The sequence below is a fragment of the Neofelis nebulosa genome, chromosome 3 (genome assembly GCF_028018385.1).
Source record: "Neofelis nebulosa isolate mNeoNeb1 chromosome 3, mNeoNeb1.pri, whole genome shotgun sequence".
NCBI lineage: Eukaryota > Metazoa > Chordata > Mammalia > Carnivora > Felidae > Neofelis > Neofelis nebulosa.
Genome location: NC_080784.1, coordinates 73,136,215 through 73,164,152, shown reverse-complemented (window position 1 = coordinate 73,164,152; position 27,938 = coordinate 73,136,215). Strand labels below are relative to the sequence as shown.

Sequence of the window (27,938 nt, the reverse complement as noted above, 5' to 3'; positions counted from 1 at the left end):
CCTCTTCAGGTTCTTCTTCACCTCCATCTAGGAACTGCCTGGGCATCCTTGATACTCAGACTTTCATGACACTCCAGACCGAGACTGTCCACTGTCCCCTGTGCTTTCAGAGCCCCTGTACATACCTTTATGGTACTGCACAATTATCATACACACTGCATGGTGACTGTTTATGTTTCTCTCTTTCTTCCTAATCAACAAACTTTTTAAGTGCAAGGATCCAGACTTTTACTTTTATCTAACCACAGGATTTGGTGTGATGCCTAGTAAATAATTGTGGAAAGAAAGAAGAAAGGAAAGAAAGAAAAAATAAAGAAGAAATCAAATAAGCTCCTTTGCCTTCCTAAATTTGGGTTTTTAGGTATAATTTAAGAACTTCAAAGGTTTTATATGCATTAAATATCACATAGTAAAACCCAACTTACGTTATACAAGCAAGGTTACCCTAGCAAAGTGATAGAGACCTATCACTACTAAAAGAGTAATTGTTACCTGTTTAAATGACAAAACGTCACAGCCGGGAACTCGATCTTTTCCACATACTGAACCTCGATGGACATCGTGGTGGACCATGTGAAGTAGCTGACCAAGCGACTATAGGCCTGCCACACCACGAGTGACACTGAGCCACCACCAACCAGATCAGCTTGCGAATTTTGCTCTGGCTGCGAACAAGGTTGTGTACTCCATGGAAAGAAGTGGAGATGGCAAAGTCATGATCGACTTCTTCCGGTCATTGGCAGATGGCAGCGGTTTCTTTGAGAGGCAAAGCTTTATCTTTTCCAAGAGTCCTTAAGTTGAACAAAATAATGAAACAAATACAAGTAATGAGTTAGAAAACCTTAATGCAATCTGTGAGAAACACAACCCAAAGAAAGTTTGAACAGGTTACCCTTTTCACCTTTTTCAAAATCCATCTTGAGTTACATGGTTTCTTTAGAAACTAAGTAGACGTGTTGATTCCATGGGTCAAATTGAATGGGATGCTTACAACTCATAATCTTTAAAAGAATTAGCTCTCAGTTTTGAAATACATTCCCCCCCCCCCCCCCCATGAAACACAAAGTCTCTTTGATGTCTTGAGCAAAATCAGGCTGATTCTTCTGAGAGTTATAAGTGGGGTTAAAAAGCAATCTTTAATCTTTGACTTTTAATTGATCTTCAATTAATCACAGTCCTACAGTAACGCGTGTGTGGCTGAACGTAACCTCTGCAGCGTCACAGGCGTCGGAAAACAAGTATTTTACTTCAGTTGTTTAATCTAATCAGAATGTTTAAAATCATGTTATCAGTTAAGCAATCTATTTTCAACCTCTTCAGAAAGTGAGTTTTTTCAATACTGTCAGTAATAAATCAACTCGTGTTTATTTATATTGATTGATAAGGGCTGGTGAATGTGGCCCTAAATTTTTCCTGGCAATATATAACATATTCTGAATCTTATGTTGGAAACAAAAAAAAATTGTTTTTATTTTTCTGTAGAAGACATTCAGAATTTCTTTGCTGAAGGAAGTCTGAAATACAGCTCAGAGGATGAGATGGCCTTTGACATGGAAATAGCATTCACCTGGTCAGGCCTGGCCTCTTATAACCTGTGCTACTGTTCAGAAACTGTGCCAAGTTTCTTAATCTTTCTAGTAAGCGGTTCCTCTTCCATCAGATGGGAGAACAGTATTTGCCTCATGAGTTTGTTGTATTAAATAAGACAATACCTGGGGATAAATTGGCACATCACCTGAACCATGCATGAAAAGTACTCAATTAGTATTACCTATTTTTAATCTGCTAATTTAGTAGTGATGTGGCAAATGGCGAAATATTCGGGGATTTTTAAACATTGTCTAAAATTCTCATTTAAGAAATGAGTTCTTAATGGCCTCACAAATGCTTATAATTAAGTGAATTGACTTATATTTTTTGCTTCAATTCAAGAAGTATTGTTTGTTTCAACTGGTCAGCATTTGTTTCTAAAAGGTTTCAAGTGTGGCTTATCATTAAATCATTACTTAATACATCGTAGGTCCCAATCAATTAGCTGAGCTTACATCATGATATATAAAAGGCACTTATAAACATTTTCTAAGGGACTCCATTTCATTTGTAAAGTCTTAGGACACAATTACAAATTATATTATGATTATTTTACAGACTAGACACTAAGCAGGAAATTATGTATTAATCTGAGTAGCCTAACTTTGGACAAAAATTTTACAATTGTCCCACGTATAGTTGCTTTTAATATTGAGTTAGGCAATGTATATATAAAGTAATTGGCCCAGTCCCAGGGCAAAATTAGAAATATAAGAAAAACTATTGTGGGGCACCTGGGTGGCTCAGTTGGTTCAGCGTCCAACTTCGGCTCAGGTCATGATCTCACAGTTCGTGGGTTCAAGCCCCACCTCGGGCTGTGTGCTGACAGCTCAGAGCCTGGAGCCTGCTTCGGATTCTGTGTTTCCCTCTCTCTCTGCTCCTCCCCCACTCATTCTCTCTCTCTGTCTCTGTTTCTGTCTCTCTCACAAATAAACATTAAACAAAAAAAAATTCTTTCTCTTTCTCCATCTGCACCTCTCCCCACTTGTGATCTCTCTCTCTGCATCTGTCTCTAAAAAAAAAAAAAAAAAAAAAAAAAAGCTATTGTTATTTTTATTTCCTAGCAAAATAAATTAACAATGCTCTTTTGTGTGTATTACTTAGCCATCAGTTTACAAACACAAAGAATGAACTCTTACTGAAGGACAACTCAGTCTCTGGGCATCTGGCACCCTTCCTACTCCAGGGCCCAAAGCTGTTAGAAGGGGAAGAGTGATCTAGTAATTAGTAACTGGCCAACCAAAGTATTGTCAGTTGCAAGCATACCCTGAAAAATCAAAATTTTCAGGTGTATCTGTCAACTTGTTTAATATAGATCCATTCCTTGACAATTACTGCGGTTTTACTGGAATATTCTTAGTCATTTGCGAAGACTTTAAAAGAGTTTTGGAAATAATTATTATTGCTCATGAATAGTGAAGAAACAAGGTGAAATATTCCTATGAGGAAGGTTAAAATTGGTTTAATAAATGACACACCAGCCTGAAAGACAAAGCAAACGTCTTACTTTCCTGACTGAAGTAAACCCTACAGAACTAGGGCAAGTGGCCCTTGCACTGAATACTGATCTTTAGAGAAGCATTTTAAGGAACATCAAACAAGTTTTACTGTATTTAAAAACAAAAGAAAACAAAACAAAACACTTAGAGGCGCATGATACATAGAAACAACAACAACAACAAAAACCCAAACAAGATAAAACCAAAAAATAGATCCTAGCATACAGTGATATTTCACAACTATTTTTGTTTGACTCCTTCATAGAAATTACTTCATTCCTACATAACAGAAACTCCATTACTTATATCCAAGTCATATCGGAAATCAAACTTCCCAAATGAAAAACATAATCTCCCTTTCCCTTGGCTAATTTCTAGCCTGTGGGAATGAAAATGGTAACTGGAGGAGTTCACTCCTTACCTTTCTCAGCATAGGCTTTTGGTTTCTCAATCTGCTTCATTCTCAATTTCAGCCTGTGGCGTCCTTGAGGTATATCCAATTTTCATTCATAACCGTGTTTATTTTGTGGCCTTTATATAAAATGCACCAATTGAGGTTGTAAAACGTGGGGGCAGTATAAATGTTTGTGTTGCTGTGTTTTGCCTCATAAAACACATAATCTGCAAACCCAAAATGCTGGCAGAACCAGCTATGAGTATTTATGGACTGACGAGAGGCCATCAGAGAGGGAAACAAAATACATAATTGCGAAATCTTTTTCTCTGAATGAAAGAGACAATCCCTACAGATATCTTTGGTTTTAGAATCACCCCTGACCAGCCTCGTTGACACTTAGGCGGTGTACCTGGAAGAGAATCTCTTTAGCTTTCGTTTCTACCTCTCTCTTTCTACCACTTTGAATCAAAACGTGGTTGAAATGAAATTTGGGGGGTAGAGAGGCCTTTTCCTGGCTGAAGTGACTTTCTTAGTAACAGAGGTAAACTGTTTTAAACAGAAATAGTAATCAATGAAAGTAACAAAATAAAACATTAGAAAATTTCTCTTCAAGAAGTAATGATTGCTGAAAGCATATAAATTCAATAGAGCACACAGGCCAGTTATTTGTCCATATTAACATTTTTGAGAAATTATATTAAATAAGAAGTGAGAAAATACATTGTTGTGTATAAATGGCACCACCTATTGACACAACTGAGGAACTGCATGTATCACTACTCTGAGCCTTTTAGAATTTTATAACACTGACCATTAACATGGTAGATACATTTTACATACAGTTTCTTGGAAACTCAGTACTGTAACCTGAAACTAGTGTTATATGGAGGCAAAGTAAGAAGTTTCAAGGGATGTAAATGAAAATCTTGGATACTTCCCCAACAATCAAAGATTTCAGGAAGAGGGTCAATCTCATGGTGGATAAACTTCTCCATGAAAGATCTCTTCTTTGGGGTTAAATGACAACTTCAGTTTTTAAAATTTAGGTATTCCTGAGAGGAATAACAGCTACTTACCTATTCACCTTGCCTTCCTGGCCTTCCTCCCTTTCTTCTCACCATCTCTCCACAGCAGCTGTTGGAGCCCTTTGGTTAGCAAGGTCATAGATTACAGTGTTAAATAGGCCTAATTATTTATATCCTGTATTTTCTATCCTATATAATCCTATTATTTATATTCTATAAATAAGGTAATTATTAGTTATCCACTGTTTGAACTTCTTTTTTTTAAATGTTTATTTATTTTTGAGAGAGAGAGAGAGAGAGAGAGAGAGAGAGAGAGAGAGAAGGGGAGGGGCAGAGAGAGAGGGAAACAGAGAATCCAAAGCAGGTTCCAGGCTCTGAGCTGTCAGCACAGAGCCCCTCGGGGCTCCAGCTCACAAACTGTGAGATCATGACCTGAGCTATAGTCCAATGCTTAACAAGCCACTGAGGCGCCCCACTGTTTGAACTTCTAAAGGCAGAGTCATTACTTGATTCAAGTTGAGAACAGACTGGTAAGAAGTGGGGCTAATCCAGAAAGAACAGGTCAGGCAGGCAACAATAATAAAGAAGGTGGGTGGGGAGAGGGGTTCCTATGAGTGTGTGTGGTGAGAGGAGGGGAACAGGTGGTGAGGGAAGCAAAATCAAGAGAAAGACCGTCTTCCAAAGCTGTATTTTATCTGCCTTATAATTTAACCAAGGCTCAAAAATAACTAGCAATTTTCCTAACGTTTCTTAATATCTTCACTTCCATGTCACTTCCTCTTTCTTGGAGCCCACACTTTAAATAATTGTTTTTAATGTTTATTTTTGAGAGAGTGAGAGAGAGAGAGGGAGAGAGTGGAGGAGGGACAGAGAAAGAGGGAGTCACAGGCTCAAACCCATGAACTGTGAGATCATGACCTGAGCCAAAGTTGGATGCTTAACCAACTGAGCCACTCAGGTGCTCTGAGCCCACACTTTTAGTTATTTCCCCACATTGCCTTCGGGTGTTAGAGAGGGAGAGAGACAGGGAGAAAGAATGAAACAGAAAGGAAGGAGAGCAGGCAAGATCTCTCCATTTCTTGCCTGTCTTATACTTAATAAACAAGAAAAGAAAGAAAATCATCTTCTTATTTTTATTTGCTCAAACTTGTCCCTCTCTTCTGGGACATTTAAATATGATGAAAGTATCTGTTCCTGCTTGCGCTGATGTAATACCTCCTCATCTCTCTCCCTCTTGTTTTAATTTTTTTTTTAACGTTTATTTGTTTTTTGAGAGACAGAGAGAGACAGAGGATGAGCAGGAGAGGGGCAGAGAGAGAGAGGGAGTCACAGAATCCGAAGCAGGCTCCAAGCTCTGAGCTGTCAGCACAGAGCCTGACGCGGGGCTCGAACTCACTAGCAGTGAGATCGTGACCTAAGCAGAAGTCAGATGCTTAACCAACATAGCCACCCAGGTGCCCCTCTCCCTCTTGAAGACAAACTTCTCAATGCTGATTTCTTCTCTCCTTCTCTCTTCAGGTGAAAAATACTTAACCATCTCCCCCACTCGATTAGCAACTTTTAGTAAACTTAAATTCCAACCTTTCTGTCTGGCGAGAAAATCTTCCTTTCATTTGCCTTGTTCTTCCCTGTTTGGTTGAAATCAAAGCCCAGTGTCCTTTCCACAGTTATCCCTTATATCTTCTTCCTGATCTGAATTTCCTTAACTCTTTGAGGGATCTCCTTAAACATCAGTACAGAAATTTCCACTTTCCTTTCTCCTACTTTCCAGGCTTCTTGTACTTGTTTTGCATAGGAAGTGCATTTGCTAAAAGATAAGATTTTTCAGACCCCGTCCAACACCACCCTACAACATGCACACACACAAAAGTGTGTAATTACATGGCAAAACAAATGCAGTGAGGATCTAGAGCATTCTGAACTGTCATTGTACAAGTAGCACCAACAGCAGAAAGCTACTCATTATTATTGATAAACTCAAAAGATAAAATAAAAGAGAATGAATAGGAAAGAAACAAAACCTTTCATCTGACCTCAAATTTGAATTCAGAACATAAACAACATTAAGAATTTTATGCAGTGTCCAGAGAAGTATATTCAATTAAATAGACAGAGAATATGCAGTGTCCAGAGAAGTATATTCAATTAAATAGACAGAAGTATATTCTGGCCAGAGAAGTATATTCAATTAAATAGACAAGTATTTCCTATTTATTCTATTTTTCAGAAAATCTTATGTGTTTTTCATAAAAATGTCGATCCTATTGAATTGGCAGATATCTAAAGTTATTTTAACAAGTCATCTTTGGCTACTACTTTTAAATTTAGCTTTCAATTAACACTCTGTGTTTTACATTTTGTTTAGGACAATGCATAACCATTAATGGTGATGCATTTTTTTTTTTTTTAATTTAGACAGATTTGGAAAAGCAGTATAGGATCTGCAAAGGAAGACAAGGTAAAGAATATGTTTTCTTTTACTGGAAATAGATTTTTTCCTTAATAATTTTGGAAAGAAAAACCAAAGAGAATTTAACAACTTAGCATGTTTTCAATAAATACTTTGATAGTGTCTTGCTTTGGTTTGTAATAATACAAAAAGCAGGATTGATACTGGTATTTTCTGTTATATCCTGTACGTAAGCATTGTTGGTTAGTGGTTTTGCATTCATTGCAATATAATCTTTTTTTAAATTTTTTTTTCAACGTTTTTTATTTATTTTTGGGATAGAGAGAGACAGAGCATGAACGGGGGAGGGGCAGAGAGAGAGGGAGACACAGAATCGGAAACAGGCTCCAGGCTCCGAGCCATCAGCCCAGAGCCCGACGCAGGGCTCGAACTCACGGACCGCGAGCTCGTGACCTGGCTGAAGTCGGACGCTTAACCGACTGCGCCACCCAGGCGCCCCTATAATCTTTTTTTAAAAACACTAAGTGGGAGCCTGCGTGGCTCAGTTGGTTAAGCATCTGACTCTTGACCTCAGCTCAGGTCACGATCTCACTCGTTGTGAGTTCAAAGCCAGCGTCACACTTTGCACTGACAGCATAGAGTCTGCTTAGGGTTCTGTCTGTCTCTCTTGCTTTCAAAATAAATAAAGAAGCTTAAAAAAACACTAAATGGAAGAAATTAGCCACTGTGATCGTATCTAGTCAACACAAATTCGTTCATCTAAATGATAGCATTTAGTGTCGAACGGGACCTTATGATAGACCTTGCTGAGTCCGGCCCAATTGTCATCCTCCATCACCTACGGAAAAAAGGAGGAAGCTCAGACATGAGGTAAAAGCTCAGACGTTCCACGAAATCAGGGCTCTTTGCCTGTTTTGTTTGCTGATCCATCCAACTCTAGAAAAATGTCTGGCAGGTGGGAGGCAGGTAGTAAATATTTGTGAATGAATAAAAAGTTTGTCCTAGCCTTGTACTTTTCTCATGACACACACTAATATAAGAAAATTATTGTAATTTTTCCAGCCTCTTATTATTATTTTTTAATGTTTATTTTATTTTTGAGAGAGAGCGAGAGAGAGCGGAGAGAGAGAGACAGAACATGAGTGGAGGAGGGGCAGAGAGAGAGGGAGACACAGGATCTGAAGCAGGCTCCAGGCTCTGAACTGTCAGCACAGAGCCTGAGGTGGAGCTTGAACTCAAGACCTGTGAGATCATGACCTGAGCCAAAGTCAAACGCTTAATCAACTGAGCCACCCGGTGCCCCTCTAACCTCTTATTTTTAAAAGTACAAACTTACAGCGATGCCTGGCTGGCTCAGTCAGTTAAGCATCTGACTCTTGGTTTCAGGTCATGATCTCACAGTTCATGAGTTCAAGTCCTGCATCAGTCTCTGTGCTGACAGTGTGGAGCCTGATTGGGATTCTCTCTTCTTCTCTCTCTGCCCCTCACCCACTCACACTGTCTTTGTGTCTCTCAAAATAAATAAATAAACTTAAAAAAAATAAAAAAAATTAAAAGTACAAACTTATAGTAAAGTGGAAAAAATTGTGCAATGAATACCTAACTACGCTTTACTATAATTCACTAATTATTAACTTTTTCCCACATTTGTTTCATCTTTTTAAAAAAAAAATTAACTTTTATTTATTTTTGAGAGACAGAGAGAGACAGAGCATGAGTAGGGAGGAGCAGAGAGAGAGGGAGACACAGAATCTGAAGCTGGCTCCAGGCTCTGAGATGTCAGTACAGAGCCCAACACGGGGCTTGAACTCACAGAGGGCAAGATCATGACCTGAGCTGAAGTCGGACGCTCAACCGACTGAGCCACCCAGGCACCCCACATTTGCTTTATCTTTGCTTCTAAATGCAATACATCATCCTCTTCTTTATTAAAAAAAAAAAAAAAAGGACATCCTCCTGCAAAAATACAATATAAAAATCTTACTCAGGAAGCTTTACTCCGATACAACGCCATTACTTATTAGGCATTCCACACTCAGAATTTTCAACTTCCTCCCCAAACAGAAAGGTATTTTATTTATAATGTTTTATTTCCCCAATCCACCATCCTATCATGGATTGTGTTCAGTTGTCATGTCTATTTAGTTGCCTTTAATCCAGAACAGTTTCCTAGCCATCAATTTATTTTTGTCTTCTTGTTACATTTCTATTTTTGAATAATTGATACACATCATATGTTTTGCAGAATGCCTCTGAATTCTTGATTATATAGTTTCTTCTTGATGATTAGGCTCCAGTCAAATATTTAAGGTCACTGGAGTACCACAAAGTTACGTATGTTCTTCACAAGGCATTGCGTCCAGAGGTCTATACATCTCAGTCTCTCCTGTTATTGGTGACCGCACATTTGATCTCTTGGTTAAAGTGCTGCCTGTCAGATGTGTCCTTTGTAAATGTACTTGTTCCCTTTAATAAGTAATAAGTAACACTGGGAGCGATTCTTTGAGATTAAAATATCTTGTTCCCAACTTTTCATGCGAGGATTTTAGCATAGATCAATGAATCTTGTCTGAATTCATTATTGCTCTGATGTTTCCAAAATGATGATATTCTCCTTCTGTCATCATTTCTGCTTTGTTGTTGTTGTTGTTAGCATTCTTCCGGAAGCAAGAGCATTAATTTCTGGTTTCTCTGATTTTGTTTTTAAACTAATGGATTATTGTTCTATACATTAAAACATAGTCCCATGGTTACTCATTTAAGGGATTCTTCAAAGTAGCACCTTCTCTGCAAAGACTGAAGTCAGTTTTCTGTGCTTACTGCTGTCTCATTTTCCATAATTATCCATTAAAAGATTGTAATTCAAATATGTGTTAGAAGAAAAATACTGCTAATTTTGAAAAGACAGACTTATTATGCATTAGACTCAGATTAATCAATTTAAAGCACCAAAACAATTAGCTGTAAGAGAAGAGGTGGGGTTCATGGTAGTGTCAGTTCTCAGTTATTTGGATAGTTGTGAAAAATGGTAAGGCAACATATAGACATATATCTACATCTTATATAAAAGAAACCAAGAGATTATATACTTGTCTTGATATACTTGTCTCCATGAAGAAGGTGAAGGATTTTTCTTTTAAATAACTCAATAATTTTTTATACTATATTTATTTTATGTTTTTCTAGCAAATATACTAGAAACCAAACTTCTTGGATCAAAACAAAAGTGAATAGCATGCTGTGTATTTCTTTATTCTATGTCTTGTTATCTGAGTGTATCTAATAAGATGTTGATCTTGGTATCCAAATAATTCTTCTGATTCATGCTTTCATGTATTTATTTAATGGGATGTTCATCCCTAGATGAATGTAGGAAGTGACTGCTTTATAATTTACGTAGGAACATACACAAGAAAAGGTTACGTATCTGTGACATTGTCATTAACAATCATAATAAATGTATCATGAATATGGTCTAATTATTTGTTTAAAAAGCCCATCCTGGGGGAACTGTATGGCTCAGTAGGTTAAGTGTCCGAGTCTTAGTTTTGGCTCCAGTCATGATCCCAGTTTCGTGAGTTTGAACCTCACATTAGGCTCTGAGCTGACAGTGCGGAAATTGCTTGGGATTTTCTCTCTCCCTCTCTTTCTGCCCCACTCCCTCTCACACATACTCCCTCTCTCTCAAAATAAATAAATAAACTTAAAAAAAAAAAAAAAGCCCATCCCTAGCTGGTGTGTTCAACTTTCTGAAAATGAAAGGTTTTTGAGAATCTGCTAATGAGTTTTTTACTCCATTTCTTGCCATGGTGTGCTATTGGCTCAGTGTGTGGGAGGTTTTTGTTTGTTACTCAGCTGCTGCCAGGCCATCAGTAAAACAGCTCTGTTTATACACCTCAACCCTGTGGTTTTGCTCACAGGATTGAAAAACGTTCCTGTTATTGGTCGAGATAGGGGGAAGGACTCCACTAATGCTTAACTTGTAGGCCCAGAAAGTTGCAAAATCATGTGTCCATATAGAACATGACACTGTGGGTCAAGGTTACCCGGACAGGGTCTAATTATACAAACATACTAGCTGCAATTTGATGTTTCTTTGTTTTCTTCACTCTAACCTCTTACCTTTGTGCAATAGAACATTTGAGAGAAATGTATTTGCCAGAACAAAAATATTCATTTGTCATTATTTTCATATTTTTGAGGACTATTCTAAAGGAAGGTTATAAGTTGTGTGCTTAGTGTATCTTACGAAAAAAGAAGTCAAAGCAAAGCAAAACAAAAACACAACTCAAAAATAACAAAATTCAAAAGTTGAACATTCAAGAGGCATGAGGAATAATATAGTATAAATGATTTAAAAATTTTCACCATGCGAATTTTATACTACAGTGGTATAGTTTCTCTCCAAATTCATGTCCACCTAGAACCTCAGGGTAAATTAATTTGGAAATAGATTCTTTTCAGATGTGATTTGTTTAAGGATCTCAGATGATGAAATAATTCTGGATTTATGGTTTACCAGCATCAATTTGCCATCTGTGTAGAGAAAAGAGAAGATGTGGACACAGAGACATTCGCAGAGAAAGGCCATGTGAAAACAGAGGGAGAGATTAGAATGATGTAGCCACAAGCCAAGGGACTCCAGAAGCCACCAGAAGCTGGAGAAGTTGAGGAAGGGTTGTCCCCCTGGAGCCTTCATTGGGAGTACGGTCCTTACAGCATCTTGATTTTAAACTTCTAGAGATCTGTGAGATAATAAATTTCTGTTGTTTTTAGCAACCACATTTGTTGTGGTGATTTGTTACAGTTGTCCTAGTACACATGTTGAAGAGAAATCAGATGAATTTTTAGATTTATAAAAAGTTGTGAGGTTCCTTGGCAAATATAAGAATTTTAAAACTGAAAAAAATAAAAATAAAAAGACTTTTAAGCCTGATGAAAGAGCCTAGTTCAACTGTGTTTTTAAAAGGTGACTGCTGAGACTGTATGTGAGATGAAACTCATGCGCAGCTCTGTGGCAAAACAAATGTGACAACCCAGATCGATGTCAGATAGATGTAGAGGATTTTTTTTTAATTAAAAAAATTTTTTAACGTTTATTTATTTTTGAGACAGAGACAGAGTGCAAGTGGGGGAGGGGCAGAGAGAGAGGGAGACACAGAATCTGAAACAGGCTCCAGGCTCTGAGCAGTCAGCACAGAGCCTGACGTGGGGCTTGAACTCACAGACCGCGAGATCATGACCTGAGCCAAAGTCAGACGCTTAACTAACTGAGCCACCCAGGTGCCCCTTAGATGTAGAGGATTTTTTAAACAAACATTATTACAATGGCAAGAAAATTCATGAACATTTATGTTGCATCATAAGACCAAATTCTTTGTAACATTTTCAGTAAATCAAGAATAATGAAAAGTATTTTTATACAGTACTTGAGTTGAGTTAGCATTAAATTGTCAGGGTTAATTATCTTCATTCAACAAAGATAAAATACCTAATGTGGTCCAGATACTGCTTGCAGTTGCATAGGATGCATCAATGAGCAAAACATATGTCCCTATTTTTTTGGAGCTTCTAGTTTAGAAGAGATGACAATAAACCTAATCACTAAGTAAGTTACCTAATGAGTTGGAAGATGAAATGTGTTATGGGAAGAAGAAGAAGAAGAAGAAGGAGAAGGAGAAGGAGAAGAAGAAGAAGAAGAAGAAGAAGAAGAAGAAGAAGAAGAAGAAAGAAAAGGAAAGAAAGAAAGAGAAAGACAACATGGCAGAAGAGATCAAGATTTCTCAGTTTTGAGGAAATGGTGTCAATTATTGTAATAAGTGGGGTAGGCAGTGTAGACATATTTGGGAAGGTAATATTTGAACAGTTTTGGAAGCAGTAAAGGAGAACATTGAAAGCAGTAAAGGAGAACGCAAGAGGAGAACATTCCAGGTACTCTGCATAGCTAGAACCAAGGTCCTGTGTGGAAGCTATTTGTTTTTGAGGAAAAGCAAAGAAGCCAATATAAGTGGACTGTAGTAAGAAAAAGAGAGGGGAGAGGATCAGAAGGATAATGGGAAGGCATATAATACTAGGCTTGTAGACCACTGTAAGAGTTTTATCTTTTATTTTAATAAAATGGAAAATTTCTGTGAATTTGTTTAAAGAATGACGTGAATCTATTTATGTTTATTCTTGCTTAAGGTACTGGGAATAGCATATGTGTGGGGGGTGGGTGGGGTGAGTGAGTGGGTAGTGGAGAAGGTTGTAGGAAGCTGTTGGATTCTTACATTTTTAAAGGTAGAGCCAAAAGGATTTTCTTGTGGATTACACATGGACTGTGAGAAAGAGATAGGAGTGAAGGATGACTCCAGGAGTTGTGACCTGAGCAATCAGAATGAAATTGCTATCACATGAGATAATAAAGGCTCTTTGTAGATTTTGCAGAAGTGGCAAGGTTAGCTCAGTTCTAGACCTGTTGAGATTGCAATGCCTATTAGCCATTCAGGTAGAGATGTTGGGCAGGCATTTGGAGAGGGTTGAGTCTGGAGTTCAGTCTGGGCTGGAGACAGACATTTAGGAATGAGTGGCAACTGGATTGTATTTGAGGCCATTAGAATGAGTCATCAAGCCAGGGAGTGTGGCTAGAGAAGAGGAGATGATCAAGGACTGACCCCTAATCTCCAATTTTAAAAACTATGGGAAAAGGGAAGACCATATGGAGTGACCAATGAGAGGAAGGCAGGAGAAAAACCAAGAGAGTGAGATATACTTGTCTCCAAATGAAAAAGGTGACTCACAGGGGAAGAGTAGTCAACGGTGTTAAATTCTGCTAATGATTCAAGCAAGATGAGACCTGAAATTTGACATTGAGCTAAACACTGTGACAGAGTCAGAGAAGGGGTAGTATGAATATTCCAGTGGCCAAAAAGAGAATCCAAGAAGAAAAGTTTGAGACAGTGCATATGAACAACTCCCTTGAGGATTGTTAGTACTAAATGGAAAAATTAAAAACAGTTCTGACACGCAAAATGTGGTCAACAAAAGTTTTCATGAGTTTCAAAAACAACAGCATGTTTACATTCTTATAGGTATGATACACTTAAGAGTCAAAGTGCAACCATGTAGAAGAAAGAATCCATAATTGACGGAGCAAAGCTCTTGAGGTGCCATGATGTAATACACAAGTGAAAAGTTTGGTGTGGATAGTTCATTTATGGTAAAGGGCAGGAGCACAGAGTACGTAGGGGTTGATGGTAGGAAGCGATGGAAGAGTCAAAATGGAAATTCTCTTCTGATTGTTTCCACTGTTTCAATGAAAATGAAATCAGAATCATCAACTGAGAGTAGAGATAGGGGTAGAGGAGAGTGTAGAAGGTGTGAAAATTAATAGGATGAATGGTGTGGGGATGTACCAAATCACTTCCTGGCAATGTAAAAAGCCCACTTGAGGGTCATGGTTATGATTACGTGAATTCAATAGTGTGGCACTTGTACTGGACAAGTACAACATTTTCTTGTGGATGTAAAAAGGTAGAAACAGGTGAAATTAATTTTAGTAATATATCTTATTTAACAATAAAGTATTATTTTGACCTGTAACCAACATAAAAATTACTAAGGAGACATTTTCCATTCTTAGTGTTTGGTCTTTGAAATCTGATGTATACATTACACTCACATATATATTTGGACCAACCACATTTTAAGGGCTCAATAGCCACATGTGGCTAATGTGCACTGGTGGTGTGGGTCTGGGTGATCACTGCAGAGTGACTGGCCAAGAGACAGTGGAGTTCAAGGTCCTCAGGGGAGGAGGAGAGTTCAGGGAACTAAATGGTGAGTGAAAATAATAGGTTAAGCAAGAAACAACTGGTTTGCTTACAGCTCTTAGGATATGAATGTGTCTTTGCTGGCTTTGAGGAATTGTGTAATGGGCATTTTTGTATACATACTTACATTTTTCAGCAGAGGTAAGAAAGCTTTGCCTACATTTATAATATTAAAAACAATGATTTTTCTGGACAGGGGAGAATTCAGGGAGTCTAAAACTCAAGTTAACGATTGGTTATTTCCGGGAGGTGGACCTCTAGGAACTTTCATTTTTGACTTGGTCCCTTTTTGTATTAACATGTTGTTACAACATGTATATTTTTGTTTGAATCAAAATAATCAAAGACCTATTCTCTCCGTGAGGTCCTTTAATTTGATGTAACCTCTTTCCTGAAAAAAAAAAAAAAGGGTTTTGAAAAGAATAGCTAAGTGAATAAGATTGGGGTGTGGATGTGAGTGTATGTTAAATACCTCGTTAGATAAAAATACAAAGAACAACCAAGTGATCAAGAGTCAATAATGAAGGAAACCAGAATATGTCACCCCAAAATATACTTCTTTGACTTGAAAGTGATTTTAAGCTGAAGGCAATTAAGAGGCAGTACATGCAGAAAAGACTCCCCCCCTTTCTGCTTAAAGGCAGGACATGAATTCTCGTTTTACTGGAAATGGACTTTTATCAGCCCAGAGTAATTTGCAAATAAACCTTATTAACCTAACCTTTGTCTTTCTAGTTACTTCTTCACCATACCCTTTTGTCCAAACTCCTTGGTCCTGTTATATATTTATTTATTTACTTATTGTCCAAAAGGTATAAAAGCTTCCTGTTCTGATCACTTTGGGTCTTCATTCTCTTATGAATGTACATGTACTTGAACAAATTCAATAAGATGTGTATCTTTTGTTCTCGTTAATCTGCCTTTGTCAGTTTAATTTGCAGACACAGCCAGGGACCCTAAGAGGGTTGAGGGAAACTTTGTCCTCCCTTACTATGACAATTCATGTGTCCTCTGTATACGAAGCAAATCCCAACCTTCAGCAGGACACACATGTTTCTCAGAAAAGACACCAAGTCAGACAGCTAAAAGAAAGCTGGAATGGCATCTATTGACATAAGTGTATTTGCAGAACTGCTGAGAAATTGCCATTGATGTGTGAAATGGATTGAACAATCAATGACAGAGCACTGGTTCTTTATCTTCTGTTAAATAACATCTGTCCCTTGGTGGGTGGCAGCAGCTATGGTTTTCAGAGCCCGTGGCTTCTTTACAATTGTCTTTTTAGACTGAGGTGACCAAAAAGTTTTGCTGAAAATAAGCCACAATCCACTCAAGTCAGAATGATGACTTAAAAAAAAAAAAAAAAAAAAAAAAAAAAAAGTTTAAAGTTACCATTATTTTTGTTTTTATAGAATTCCTTCCTCTTACATGTTGTGATTATCCTATTTGCTATTTTTTTGGTTCATCAGGTTGTTTATACTTTGTCAACCAGTTTGGACAAATATCAAGATAATAAACTCATTTAGGTGACAGAATTACTTGATTATCGGAAGGCAGCATAAAAATAGAAAGAGCAGTGGACTGACTGTGTCTCCCCCAAAATCATAGGTTGAAATCCTAACCCTCAAAGTGATGCTGGTAGGAATTGGGCCTTTGGGAGGCGATGAGGTTAGAGGAGCCTTCCAGAATGGGTAGAATGGGATTAGTGCTTTATTAAGGAGATCCGACAAAGCTCCCTAGTCCTTTCAGTCATGTAAGGACCAGTGAGGAAACAGGCTCTCTCCAGACACTGGATCTGCCAACTCAATGACCCTAGAATTCTTAGCCTTCAGAATTATGAGAAATAAATATTTATTACTTACAAGCTACCCAGTTTATGATATTTTTGTTACAGAAGCCCAAGTGGACTAAGATAGTATTTGACATAGGATTTGAGATTTGTAATGTGAACTCTATTTGTTGTCTGTGCAGCCATGAGAGGTCACTCGAATTCTCCAAGGTAACTTTTCTGCATCTGTATAATCAGTATAGTATCATCTCACAAAGTTGTCACAAGAATTACATGAGATAATATGTCTGCTACAGGGTAAACTCAACACATGTTAGCAATCATTGTTCTGGATTAGCCCATATTGCCAGTTAGGAATGACTTGGACAAGGTTTTTTTGGTTGAAAGATTGACAATAATTTTAATTTCAAGCATACATTCCGAATTTTTACATAGAAAAAATATCACACTTATTTCAGTCCTCAAAGGCATTTGCAGTCTATAGTCTTTTATTTGTCTTATAGTATCATTAAAAAAAACCTTCTGTATAATCAAATCAATCATGTAATATCATTAAATCAAGTTCATATAACTTTGTAGTGTCTACCATGAGTAAGAAAAGTTATTGTGCTCTCTGGAGGATATAAAGCCTATTCTTTCTTTCTTTCTTTTTAAGTTCATTTATTTATTTTGAGAGAGAGAGAGAGAGAGCACACATGTGCGCACATGAGCTGGGGAGTGTCAGAGAGGGAGAGAGAGAGAATCTCAAGCAGGCTGTCAGCACAGAGCCAGACTTGGGTTCGAACTCACGAACGGTGAGATCATGACCTGAGCTGAAAGTAAGAGTCAGGTGCTTAATCGACTGAGCTACACAGGCGCGCTTAAACCTGTTCTTTAAAGGCAGAGACAAAGCAAACATGTGTCAGATGTGTTTTCATAAATAATAGACTTTCTGAAATCAGAGGAATTCGATCTCACTGTGGGTAGATGGTGCTCTGAGATAGTCTGATAAAGGAAGGATTTCAAACAAATCTTCCAAGAATTAAGGAAAGCATCGGGAGATTATTCATTTAATTTTGCACCCCATGAAAACATTTTGTAAGGTTGTGTTGATTACATACTGCAGAGGGGAGACGGCACACAAAGAACTCCGTTTCCCTCTTCCACTAACATGAGAGACTCTTACTTCTCCAGGGAAAACTGCAGCTCCACTTCTCACCCCGGCCTCCTGGATGAAAATTAGCACACTCGGTCACCAATCACTGGTTATATAATCACAGTGCTTCTCCTTGTATTTCATTTATTTTTACCACATTGGACACAAAACAACGTCAAATCACCAGCTGAAATGTCAAGATTTTGATGAGAGGGACACTATATTTAGGATTTTCAGTACAGGATTTTCCAAATTTTATTCTATATAATACTACTTCTTTGATAAATTTCTGTGGATTTTAAAAGAAGAATCACCTAAATTTGTGATTTACCATGCGCTTTGGGAATTTTATTTTCTTTATTTATTTTTTACTTTTTTTATTATATGAAATTTATTGTGGGAATTTTAAAGGTTTTAGGAGGATTTGCAGGGCCTACTCCTGCTTGTGTACAGGTAGCATTTGATGATAGAAATCTTTATTTCCATTATTCCTATGAAATCAATGAGAAGTTTTGTTCCAGGCCATCCCCCACCAAAGTGATGAGTTACAACTGAAGTGTGCAAATAAAGAAACCTTCATTGGCAATTTAGGCACATCATGATCCTCAATAGAATATTTATTGATTGAGATTAGTGCCATCCATCATCACCTTCATCCATATTCTAGGTAATCTCCTTATAATAGAATAAAGGAAACTTGTCTTTGTCTCATTATCAGAACTGTTTGTAGATTTCCCCAATAACTGATTTATCTTTATTTTAATAAGACTGTGAGTCAAGTACTTATGTAATCTCCTTCTTCATATTGGCTACTAGAACAGCCAAATTTTGGCCCATCTCTAAAAACTGCCTGGATTCTTCCAGCTTGCATTATAATAATCTCATTTCTGGCTGAATCCTATTTTCTTACATTCATTTTCCTCTAGACCATTTCTCTTTATCTGCCTAGTTGTAGGTGCATTTTTTTTTCATGTTCATTGAATGTATATTGTAAATTTCCTTAGTCTGTTTTTTTCCTTTTGGAACAAGGGGAGTATAAACAAATATATAACTATATTTTACCAACTACTTGCATATGTTTTGTTTCATCAACTCAGTCTCCTTTTAGAGAAGCAGTGTAATATAGGAGAATGATCATTGCATCCTTGGAGCCAGGACAGATGGCTTTGTCTCAATTCTGTCTTTACTAGTTGTTGCAGTTAGTTAATATTTTGAAATTCTCTGGACTTTCCTTTTCTCAGTTGGTTAGAAATAGATAGCCTAGGTTAAAGACTTCAAGCCAAGTGCTTTGGGCTGGAAGGCACAATAGAACTCCTGTTCCTGCTGTAGAAAAAGGTAGAATGACATGGGGTTAACTTCTGTCAGACGTGGGATAGAAACAGGGCTGGTCTAAGATATGTGGGTAGCTAGAGTAGGCTAATTTTTTTTTGCCATTTAAATATATATGTCTTATGGATCTGTTCTCATTTGTTGTTTTTGCTTGTTTGTAAAGAACACACTCTGATTTAATCAGAATTACTTTTAAAAACAGATTCACACAATAATTCTCCTCCAATATCTGTACTGGAACAGATAATTTGAAAAAACGTCAACAAATCGCATCGTCATGATCTTTTCTCTTTTAAATTCGAAAATAGCATACCAAAATGCTGAGCAATTATATATTGAAAATAAGTTATTCATTTCCACTAAACAGAATATTTTTGCATTATTTAGTTTCAGAATTTTAGCTGACATTTTGTCACACTCATGGCAAGAATGTTCAACTGCAAAAGGTCAGGGCTAATGAGAAGTCTGTGTTGCCTCTCTTAGCCTTGAGGATGCTTTCTATGTAGTCAGGAGAAAACTCTGGTTATATTTCACCCACAAGAAAAGAAGCTATGCATTCATGTCTGTATTCAAGTCATCACCCATTACCCAGTACATTTGTAACTCTCTCAAGCAAATGAGGGTAGAATACAGGCGAGCTTAAAAGATAGATGACATTTAATACTAAGCAAAACCCGGATATGATCGCCGTGTTCTGTTGGAACAGATGTGTCACAATTGTATGAATAGACAAAAGTGCTGGCAGAATTGAGCGTCACATGTCCCTGTCATTAGAGGCAAGCAAAACTCAGAAAGACCTGCATTGAAACAAGTGCAGTCACACTCTGGCTGGTCACACAGTTGTAACAGAACATTAAGTTGGATTTATGAATTTGAATTTATTGAATATGCAGTTTTATTTGTATGCTTCTATAAATTTTCCCCGACGTTTAAATTCTATGCAAGATGTAAACATCCTTATAGCTGATATTATGTTCACCTAGATCTGAGTCTGGCCTACTCCTTTTTGCCATTTGGACCTAGTTAGTGTCACCCTTTCATAGGGGCCTTTCCTTATCAATCAGGCCTTCCCACTCCATTATTCTCTGTCTCATGACTCTATTTTATTTTATGCATAACCCTTATCGTGATCTAAAATTATCATTCTATTTCTTACTTTGTCTTAATTTTTATTGTCATTTTCCTCTCATTATAGGTATTAGCTTCATGAAAGAATGGATATTTTTCGTCCTGTTCATCATTTTAATCCTAAGGCTTAAAACACTGCCTATCATAGTCATCAGACTCAATATTCTGAGTGAATGAATACTTTTAGTACAAACTTAAATAACCTTATAATAAATGTAATTTAAATCATCACTCAAGATTGTTTATATTTTGGTACACTATTTCAAAGGAATCTCTGTTATTGGACAGATGATGAGAATAGGTAACTTTTAACTTCTAAACCTTAGGTTATATTTATCATACCTAAGACATTATGAAATAAAATGTAAAAAATACTAAGCACTTGTTTCTACATCAGAGATATGAGTCTTTGGGTATCCTATTGATAGTTTATCTTATTAACTTTGGATATATTTCTTTCAATTTGGCCGTTTAAAATTCTTTTTTTTTTTTAATTTTTTTTTAACGTTTATTTTTGAGACAGAGAGAGACAGAGCATGAACGGGGGAGGGGCAGAGAGAGAGGGAGACACAGAATCGGAAGCAGGCTCCAGGCTCTGAGCCATCAGCCCAGAGCCAGACGCGGGGCTCGAACTCACGGACCGTGAGATCGTGACCTGAGCTGAAGTCGGACGCTTTAACCGACTGAGCCACCCAGGCGCCCCACAATTTGGCTGTTTAAATAGACCCAAGCCTTGAGGCAAATTTGGAACTACACTTATTCTTTCACCAATGCCTTACTTCCTGCAGCAACTAGTAAATCTGTCATAAAGATCAGATTCTGGATATTGTGATTTTATCACATCATTAAATAAAAGTTTAAATCAAAGTCAAATAAACAAATCATTACCGTGAAAAAAAGGACTTCTTTATTGCATAAGATAATTAAAGGTATTCTTAGATTCACAGTAATGCAGAACATGGAACTTAATCTTTGATTAAGAAGAGAATCAGTAAAAGTATATAGAAAGGAAAAACTCAGATTACTTTTGGTCACCAAGTGCATGGGGGTTTTCCCCCTTCAAGCAATCTCTCTCTCTCTCTCTCTCTCTCTCTCTCTCTCTCTCTCTGCCCCTAGTTATTGCAACCACTGAAGACTTTAAAATCCCACCTGGACATCAGGTGAGAACAGGACAAAGGGTGGACAGAAAATTACACCACAGATCAAACAGATTGGAGGCTGGTGAGCAGACTGTGGTTACTCATGTTTGCACCAGGCATTGGCTACAGAAAAGATAAGTGGCCCTCACGGGCAGGGTCTCTGCCCTAGAGTAACAGGGTGTAGAGGCCCCCATGAGCTCCCAGCTAAAAAACATGGGAGGGACAAGAAGAAAAGGCACTTCCAAGGAAGGAAAAAGAAAGCTGGACACCAGCTGGGTCTCCTACAGGTTGACTCAATTCAACACTATCTACCTGGAGATAGTGTCAGATCCAACAGGCTAGGGGCTCAGTCTCACAAGACTGCCTTCACTCCACTTCAGATGTCAATCACAAGTAGGAGGTCCCCAGGTTCCCCACAACTTTTGTCCAATTTGGCTACAAATAGGAGGTCCCCGTGACCCTCTCCTTGCCTTCAGTTAATTTACTATACAGTGGCTCAAAGAAGTCAGGGAAACGTTTACGAAGGTTGGCCTTTTATTAAAGAACATGATAAGGGGTATAGATGAGAAGCCAGATGAAAAGGTACATGGGGTAAGATATTTGGGGAAGGGTGCCGAGCTTCTGTTCCCTCTCTGAGTGTGCTACTCTCCCCACATTTCCACCAGTTCACCAACTCGGAACCTCTCTTAACCTCATACTACTAGGATTTTTATGGAGACTCTCACATAGACATGATCAATCATTAACTCCATTTTCAGACTTTCTCCCTTCTCAGAAGAATGGGGGGCAGGACTGAAAATTCCAAGCTTCTGATCATAACTTGCTCTTTCTGGTGACCATCGCTCTTCCGGGAACCATCCAAAACCTTACCCAGAGTGGCCTCAATAGAACGAAAGACTTCCTTCTCACACAGGAAATTACAAAGTTTGTAAGAGTGGTATCAGGAACCAGGGTCAAAGACCAAATATAAGAACCAGAAATATTCCCAGTTCTCTTATCACTTAGGAAATTACAAGGGTTTCAAAACTCTGTGCCGGGAACCGGGGGCAAGGGCCAATATGTATTTTCTCTTATTGTCACAATGTGTTATTAAAGTCTAACAGTTGGGAGTTACAAGGCAGCTTCTGTGGGAGAAAGAGAAAAGACTTCAGAGAGAGTGACCTCCATTTGTATTCTGGCTCTGTCAGTTACCAGCATCTGTGGTCACAGTTCTTAGATGACTAAATCCATGAACCTATAGAACAACTCTAGCATAAGGCCTGGCATATAGATGTTACAAAAACATAGTTCTTTTCTCTTATCCTTTATTGAATTTTCTCCATCCATTTGTGCAAAGAATTTCACAAAATTGGCCAATTATTGGGGAATGATCGATCTAATCTCGACCTCATGAGAATTCAAAAGGTACAGAAGATAGTTAGCTGCACCTGAACAACTTTTACTGAGAAGGTGCTTAGCAAACTGTTGACTTACTGACCTGCCTGTATGCAAAGATTAAGTAGAAATACGCAACACACAGTACCTACAGTTTCACAATTTTATTTTATTATTTTTAAAAAATTTTTTAAAGATTTCTTTAAAGTTTATTTATTTTTGAGAGAGAGAATGAGAGAGAGAGAAAGAGAATGTGGGAAAGGCAGAGAGAGAAAGGGAGAGAGAGAGAATCCCAAGCAGGCTCCCCACAGTCAGTGCAGATCCCAACGTGGGGCTTGAACCCATGAATCGTGAGATCATCACCTAAGTTGAAACCAAGTGTCAGACACTTAACCGACTGAGCCACCCAGGCACCCTGAAGCTTCAGAATTTTAAAACAAAGCTCATTGACTGCCTTCATCGGTTATCCAGGTTTTTTCCTTCTCATGTTTCTCAATATTGTCAATAAGCCACTCTTCTGTTTGATACCTGAACTTTTAAATTCATCTTTGACTCTGCTGAAAGAAGGGTGATGAAAAGATGACATTCACTTTCGTCAAGAAGTTGTTGTGTCTCTGCTTACCCGACTTCATACAAAAGATTCAAGGGGGAGGAACACACAGTACTCCTTGTCTAGAGGCAATAAAGCCTAGTGAGCAAGTCAGGGAGAAAACCCAGGGATAATAATTACATGTGATAAATGCTAAGAATTTAAATATAAAAATTTGTTGTTGAACCACTGGAAAGGAAGTAATTACTGTTACCTAGGGTATCATAGAGGGAAGAGCTATTTGAAATGTGTTTTTTTATTTTATTTTATTCAAAAAAATTTTTTTTAACATTTATCTATTTTTGAGACAGAGAGAGACAGAGAATGAATGGGGGAGGGTCAGAGTGAGAGGGAGACACAGAATCCAAGGCAGGCTCCAGGCTCTGAGCTGTCAGCACACAGCCTGATGTGGCTCGAACTTGCGGACTGTGAGATCATGACCTGAGCTGAAGTCAGATGCTTAACCGACTGGGCCACCCAGGCACCCCTGAAATGTGTTTTAAAGAATGAGTAAGAGTTCAGTAGGTGGAGGGACAGGGAGATTACTCTAAGCAATGAGAAGTTAGAAGATTCTCAGAACTTAGTGTCTATGCTTTGGATTTATTATAAGATGTTTGGGTGGAAAGTGAGAGGGAATGAAATCTGAAAATTACATAATCTAAGAGTGTGAAGTCTTCGGTTCTCTCCTAATAAATTAGGGCATTATGTCAATTCTGTTGAATGTTTAAAGATATAAGTTTATTCCAGGGGCTCCTGGGTGGTTCAGTTGGATAAGCGACCAACTTCAGTTTAGGTCATGATCTCACGGTTCATGAGTTCAAGCCCTTTGCGTGTCAGGCTCTGTGCTGACAGCCCAAAGCCTGGAGCCTGTTTTGGATTCTGTGTCTCCTTCTCTCTCTGCCCCTCCCCTGCATACACTCTGTCTCACTCTGTCTCTCAAAAATAAATAAATGTAGAAAAAAATGTCTTTAATATATGTTTATTCTAGTAGCATCAGAATTTTCTTCCCTCTTCCTTTTCAAAGAACAGACTTGTCTATTTGAGCATTTTGCAAATTTTCCTCACTCAAAACCCCCTTTAATAGTATTTTTAAAGATGGTTTTAAGTATTACTTTAGTAATAATAAGATGAACCATATGAAATTGCTGATTTTTAGCCGTTTGGACTTACCAAAATAAAAATTTCAGATGATCCAAACTGTATATTGGGCTATATGAAGATTTTTCATCATTTCATTGATTTTATTTGGTTAGTTATAAAATGTGTTCTTTTTTTAAAAAAAATCTTTAACTTTTATTTTTGAGACAGAGAGAGACAGAGCATGAACGGGGGAGGGTCAGAGAGAGAGGGAGACACAGAATCTGAAACAGGCTCCAGGCTCTGAGCTGTCAGCACAGAGCCCGATGTGGGGCTCTAACTCACAGACCGCCAGATCATGACCTGAGCCTAAGTTGGATGCTGAACCAACTGAGCCACCCAGGCGCCCCTAACATGTGTTCTTAATACTTTCAAAACTTATTTATGGAGATTATAGCATAGTGCTTCTGTACAATTCATCCTATTCAGATAATTTTAAAATGAATTCTCATTTATAAATAGTACACTAATCTAAAAATATTCTATAAAATTTTATAATAAAAAGCATGACTTTTTGGCAAATTTCAAACGGCAATATATCAAATTTGACCTGGGGGACGAAATAAATGTTAAAATGTCAATTGGAGTTTTACCACAAATTATATCATCAATAGTGGACAAAAGCAGTTTTTAAAACCTTGTGTTTGAAAATGCTACATCTTACATTTGAAATATCAATGGAATTATTTTTCTAATATTCATGGTTTTTTTTTTTTTAATTTTTTTTTTTCAACGTTTTTTATTTATTTTTTTTTTTTGGGACAGAGAGAGACAGAGCATGAACGGGGGAGGGGCAGAGAGAGAGGGAGACACAGAATCGGAAACAGGCTCCAGGCTCCGAGCCATCAGCCCAGAGCCTGACGCGGGGCTTGAACTCACGGACCGCGAGATCGTGACCTGGCTGAAGTCGGACGCTTAACCGACTGCGCCACCCAGGCGCCCCATAATATTCCTGGTTTTTAAAAAATAAGGAAAATATGGAAGTACAATATGAGTTTATCTGTAAGCATTTCTCCACAAAGATCAGATTCCATAGACCAGGAAAACAAAAATGTCACCTGGTGCCTGGCTCCTTTCTGATCCTTTTTTGCTGTGTGAGACTCAACAGTTTTCTTACCTACAAAATGGCTTAGAGTCACCTTACATAAATATATCTCCCAATATATATTTTTTTCTCCTTTTAAACTAGTCATCCTAAATCCACACAGGGGAAGACATAATCTCTTAATTGATCCTTAATTAACATCACAAGTACCCCTTCCCTTGAAATAGGTGTCCTAGTAGTTTCTTGTCTGCCTTTCCTTGGGTCTGTCATAATAAGCAAATATTAGTTATGGATGGCTGTTCCTGAGTTTTATGAGATTGACTTTGAAAAGCTTCTATTGTATAACTAAGTTTAAATGCTGGCTAAGGAGTTTTAATTTTCCTCAGACTGCCAACTATGAGAATCAATCAAAGCATTAACAACAACAACAAAGCAACACCAACAACAATTGACTACATGATACAATAAAAGGTAATTCATTCTGTCTGACAAATGAAAGACTTCTTGAATGGCTGCTATGTTCACAGAACCTTCTTTGCTTAGCAAGGAAAAATATTTTGAAAAACCAAAAAGTAACTGTTCAGTTCTTAAATGTATTAGATCTCATGATGAGTTCGGGGATCTATATATATTAATTAGGCTTTCTCCAAAGCAGAGCCTGAGACAGGGACTTGAGCAGAGGGAACTTATTTGGGAGACATTCCCATGAATAATAATGACAGAGCAGGAGTGTGAGACAGGAAGGGAAAGAAGAAAAGCCAAAGGATTCATTTGTGAGGTCAATGCCCTAAGTTACTGGGATTCCTCCAGGATAGTTGGAGAAGGGTGCAGAGTGCCTTCAGAATTATCTTCTGCAAAATGAGATGGTGGAGCATTTATCCATAAGAACTCCCTTCTTGGTTTAGTGTTTCTATGTCTACCACAATCTTTAACTGTTGACAAAGAAAAATGTGAACAGTTGGGTACAGGGCAGGGCTAGTTCTAAGCTATGAGGATTATGGGAAAGAATAAAATGGAACATTCTATAATGGGTTAACAGGTTCATATAGCCTTTTATTTGGAAACCAATACGGTGATGACTGAAGAAATAAGAAAATTCCTATTCACTTTCTAAATTTTGCCCAACACCAGATCCTGCTAATTCTTGCCTCTGTTTCATCTCACAAGCTCACTTCTCTATATCCTATCCTTTAAAATCACAAGGGAAGAACGAGAGATGTAGGTTTTGGTTTTAGTAGTCTTAATTGTTTTTAATATTTTTTATGACATATGTAAGGAAAAAAGTCATCTTATCTCTCAAGTTTTAGGTATTTTTACTCCTAAAACAGGTTAGATGGTTTCTAGAGTCTGTTTTAGGCCCAGAATTGGTCATGACTCATGTCTTCTAAGCATGCTTATCAGTCAATATTACCTTTAACGTATCCCTTCTGTAATTAATGTGTACAACAGAATTATATGCATATGGGTGTATAATGAGATTAGAAGTTACTACAAATCCTTGCCTTGTACCAGTAGGTTCTGTAGTTACCTGCTATAATGCCTGAGGATGTCATCGCCAAATTTGATTCTTTGAGTTGAAGTGTATTTCTGGGAGATCTGTGTAAAATATCTGTACATAAAATATCTTGGGGTAGCAAAGACTATATTGGTCATAGAGGTTTTACATCTGATCATGAAGAAAGATTTCTCAATCTGAGGTAAACATCACATTGAGAAATTGGTTTCCAAGTGGCAACATTTTATATCTATCTATCTATCTATCTATCTATCTATCTATCTATCTATCTATATCTATGTATACAACCAGTCATATATTTTATAACAGTTTTGATTGCAAAAATTAAAGGGAATATATGCATTTGAGGCATTGTCGGTTACTTTCCTGGCTGAAGGAAACAAGCTTTTCTTAGATTAATTTATAATTTCCCTGATGCACTAAATTCAAATCCTTGAGTAATTGGTGCCTGGGTTGCTAAGGTTAACCACTGAATTGACACTACTTAGAAAACCCAAGTGGAATCCTATTTAAAAAAGAAAAAAGAAAAAAGAAAACGGTGTTGCTTCAAAAATATCTACTTTTTTCTAATTTGTAGTGAAAAGAACATCTCCTTATTTCTTTCACTAGTATGTTCACCTTTAAGGGAAGAACGCTTCTCAATCCAAAAGACTTAAAGAGAGTAGAATAAATAATTTACCTATATTCTTTGTAAACACATACCAAGTTGTACAACCATGTGTTGAAAGGGAAGTTATTAAATATTTTCTGCTTCCAGACACCATGGGCAGGGCACTAAGAAAGGGCGCTCTGCCTCTTTCGCAGACAACCCCTCCCCACTGTGTGAGCAATGCCAGAGTCACCTGTAAAAACCCAAAGGGAATAGGAGGGGTTTAGGGTATGGTTTCGCCGATTTCCCAGTTCTCTTTATGGCATGGCATGTTCATGCTGTTTCTCTTTCTGTAAGGCTGCATTAAACATTATAATTTATTATAGTCATAAAAATCAAGATTTCAGGGTGGATTGGGACCTTCAGAATTCTGATG

General features: G+C 37.6%; 1 protein-coding gene across 1 annotated transcript in view; it reads right to left on the bottom strand.

The window, feature by feature from the left end:
• The window catches only part of ASIC5 (acid sensing ion channel subunit family member 5), a 29,588-nt gene extending 26,038 nt beyond the window's left edge, over positions 1–3,550 (bottom strand). The window contains 4 exon segments of the mRNA XM_058723311.1: positions 493–631; positions 634–723; positions 726–791; positions 3,511–3,550. Coding sequence (XP_058579294.1) covers positions 493–631; positions 634–723; positions 726–791; positions 3,511–3,550 — 335 coding nt within the window.
• Between the last annotated feature and the right edge of the window lie 24,388 nt (positions 3,551–27,938).